This window comes from Microtus ochrogaster, unplaced genomic scaffold (genome assembly GCF_000317375.1).
Source record: "Microtus ochrogaster isolate Prairie Vole_2 unplaced genomic scaffold, MicOch1.0 UNK103, whole genome shotgun sequence".
Lineage (NCBI taxonomy): Eukaryota > Metazoa > Chordata > Mammalia > Rodentia > Cricetidae > Microtus > Microtus ochrogaster.
In genome coordinates, this window is record NW_004949201.1 from 9,618 (window position 1) to 12,635 (window position 3,018).

The 3,018-nt window shown below is 55.1% G+C and overlaps 1 protein-coding gene across 1 annotated transcript in view; it reads left to right on the forward strand.

Annotated features, from left to right (window-relative positions):
* LOC101991252 (ryanodine receptor 1) overlaps positions 1-3,018 on the forward strand; it is a gene marked incomplete at its 5' end in the record, with an annotated part of 90,102 nt that overhangs the window by 7,395 nt on the left and 79,689 nt on the right. Inside the window, 3 exons of the mRNA XM_005371303.2 lie at positions 296-382; positions 492-718; positions 1,741-2,353. Of these exons, the coding sequence (XP_005371360.1) occupies positions 296-382; positions 492-718; positions 1,741-2,353 (927 nt within the window). The remainder of the gene's footprint in view (positions 1-295; positions 383-491; positions 719-1,740; positions 2,354-3,018) is intronic.

The following is a 3,018-nucleotide window of genomic DNA, read 5'->3' on the forward strand; positions in this document are numbered from 1 at the left end:
GGTGTGCACAGTGATGCAGCCGAGGTGTGCACAGTGATGCAGCCGTGGTGTGCACAGTGATGCAGCCGTGGTGTGCACAGTGATGCAGCCAAGGTGTGCACAGTGATGCAGCCGTGATGTTCACAGTGATGCAGCCGACAGGTTGCTCCACAGGAGTGGGAAGAGCTTGGCCTAGCTGCCCCAGGGTCACCTACAGCCACTGTGGATCTCCAGTGTGAATCTGCAAATTTGGGTCAGAGTCCATGCTGCCTTCGGAGCGCCACCTCTCACTTCTTGCCCTGTTCTCCCTCACTAGGTGGAACCCAACACAAAACTGTTTCCTGCTGTCTTCGTCCTGCCCACCCACCAGAACGTCGTCCAGTTTGAGTTGGGGAAGCAGAAGGCAAGGAGACAGGGATGGGTGCAGGCCAAGACTGGGGGTGTGCCAAGGGTTTCCATGGAGGGCTGGGAGGACTGTGGATTCCAGCCCACGCTTTCTTCCCAACTCACAGAACATCATGCCGCTGTCAGCCGCCATGTTCCAGAGTGAGCGCAAGAACCCAGCCCCTCAGTGCCCGCCAAGGCTGGAGGTCCAGATGCTGATGCCAGTCTCCTGGAGCCGGATGCCCAACCACTTTCTACATGTGGACACTCGGCGTGCCGGGGAGCGGCTTGGCTGGGCTGTGCAGTGCCAGGAGCCTCTGATGATGATGGCGCTGCACATCCCAGAGGAGAACAGGTCAGGGCCCTGCTGGGCTCAGCGCCTTCCCCAACCACAACCCCAGGGCTCCACTCAGTCCTAGGACGTTCCAGGTACTGGTAAGGGATCCCTGACTTGTCACCGGCCTCCTCAAATGGTCACCCAAAGAGCTCTAGATCTGCCTTAGGGCATCCTTAGACCCTTAGAGGCACCCCCAGTGGACCTCATATTCATCTCAGGGGAGTACAGTTATACCGCAGGGACCCCAGAAACACTGCAGGATCATAAATCCATCTCAAAGAGCCCAGACATTTCTCAGAAAGCTCTACCTGTATTTCAGGGCCTCTGAGCACATTCCAGGAGACTTCAGGCATGTCTCATGGAGATCAGGAGCCCTCTCTAGGGGTCCCTGACACACCCAGACCTGTGTTTACATAGATGTCAGAAAATGTATAGGTATTCAATGCTGAAGGTTTGAACCTAAGGCCTCTCCCAGGCTAGGCAAGTGTTCACCGGGCTATAGCTCTTAAGATATTTTAAAAGTTATTATCTTGAGATGGAATCTTCTCTAAGGTCCTGGTCTTATGTAGCCAGACTGACCTTGAACTGGCTGCATAGCTGAGGATGGCCATGAACACCATTCTCCTCCACCTCCCAAGTGCTAGGATTACAGGTGTCCCCCACCCCACCTGGCACATTAAGCTACTCACGCTGACCCACTCAGATATAACCAGGGTGCAGAAATCTTCCAGAAAGAGCCCTGGGTCATGTCAGCTACATCTAGGGGTTACCAGACGTTTTCTGCTGTCCCAGAAACTCCACAATCTTAGACTGTTCTAGAAATCCCAGGTGTCGGGTACGGAGAACCCAAGCCCCTTAGAGTCGAGCAGGCCCACGGAAAAATTCCTGGATCCAGAGCCAGACCCCCCTTGGAGCCTGACCCTGCGGGACACTGAGGTTCCCTGCTACAGCCAACAATTCACCCGAGCCTCTCTGAGTTCTCCGTCTCCCATTTCTGACCCGACCGCTGCCGCTGACTGTGCGCTGTGTCTCTGCTGCAGGTGCATGGACATCCTGGAGTTGTCGGAGCGCCTGGACCTCCAGCGCTTCCATTCGCACACGCTCGCTCTCTACCGCTCAGTGTGCGCCCTAGGTAACAACCGGGTGGCCCACGCTCTGTGCAGCCACGTGGACCAGGCCCAGCTGCTGCACGCTCTGGAGGACGCGCACTTGCCAGGTCCTCTGCGGGCAGGCTACTACGACCTCCTCATCAGCATCCACCTCGAAAGCGCCTGCCGCAGCCGTCGCTCCATGCTCTCCGAGTACATCGTGCCCCTCACGCCGGAGACCCGAGACATCACGCTCTTCCCACCCGGACGAAGTGCAGAAGATGGGCCTCGCCGCCATGGCCTGCCTGGCGTGGGCGTCACGACCTCGCTGAGACCCCCACACCATTTCTCGCCCCCGTGTTTTGTGGCTGCCTTGCCAGCTTCTGGGACCACAGAAGCTCCGGCCCGCCTCAGCCCGGCCATTCCTCTGGAGGCTCTGCGGGACAAGGCACTGAGAATGTTGGGTGAAGCCGTGCGAGATGGAGGACAGCATGCTCGTGATCCCGTCGGCGGCTCTGTGGAGTTCCAGTTTGTGCCAGTGCTCAAGCTTGTGTCTACCCTCCTGGTACGGCTCCTTCCGGTTTCCCTCCCCCCAATCCTCCACATTCGAAGTTGTGCACCCGTCTATGTAGCAGTCTCCCACCTGTTTGTACATTCTACTGCCTTTAGGTTCCGCCTTCACCTTCTCATCTACCGCTCATTTTTCCTTTGATCCAATCACCTAGCTTCTGTTTATGTTTCTCGGTATCTCCTTCCCCCATTTCCCCATCCAATCATTCATTCATTCATCAATGTTCCATTCTCTCACTTATATACACCCTTATCTTCCTACCCACAAGTACCTCCAATTCTGTTTTTCTGTCCACCAACATATCCATCCATCCATCCATCCATCCATCCATCCATCCATCCGTCACTTTTCAACCTATCAGTCACCTATCTTAGCGTTCATTCACACATGAGCCCATGTTGCTCTATCCACATACCAATTTCTTTATAGATAAATATTCCTTCCATATAGGCAGTAGTCGCCTTCCTTTTACCTTGCATCCGTTTCTATACCCAGCCACAAATCCATCCATTTCTCTGCCTTCCACTTACCTTTTCATACATGCATGTGCCCGTCCATTGGGTGTGCATCCATCTAATTATCTCCACCCTGTGTCCACTGCCCGTCCATTGTGTGTGCATCCATCCAGTTATCTCCACCCTGTGTCCACTGCCCGTCCA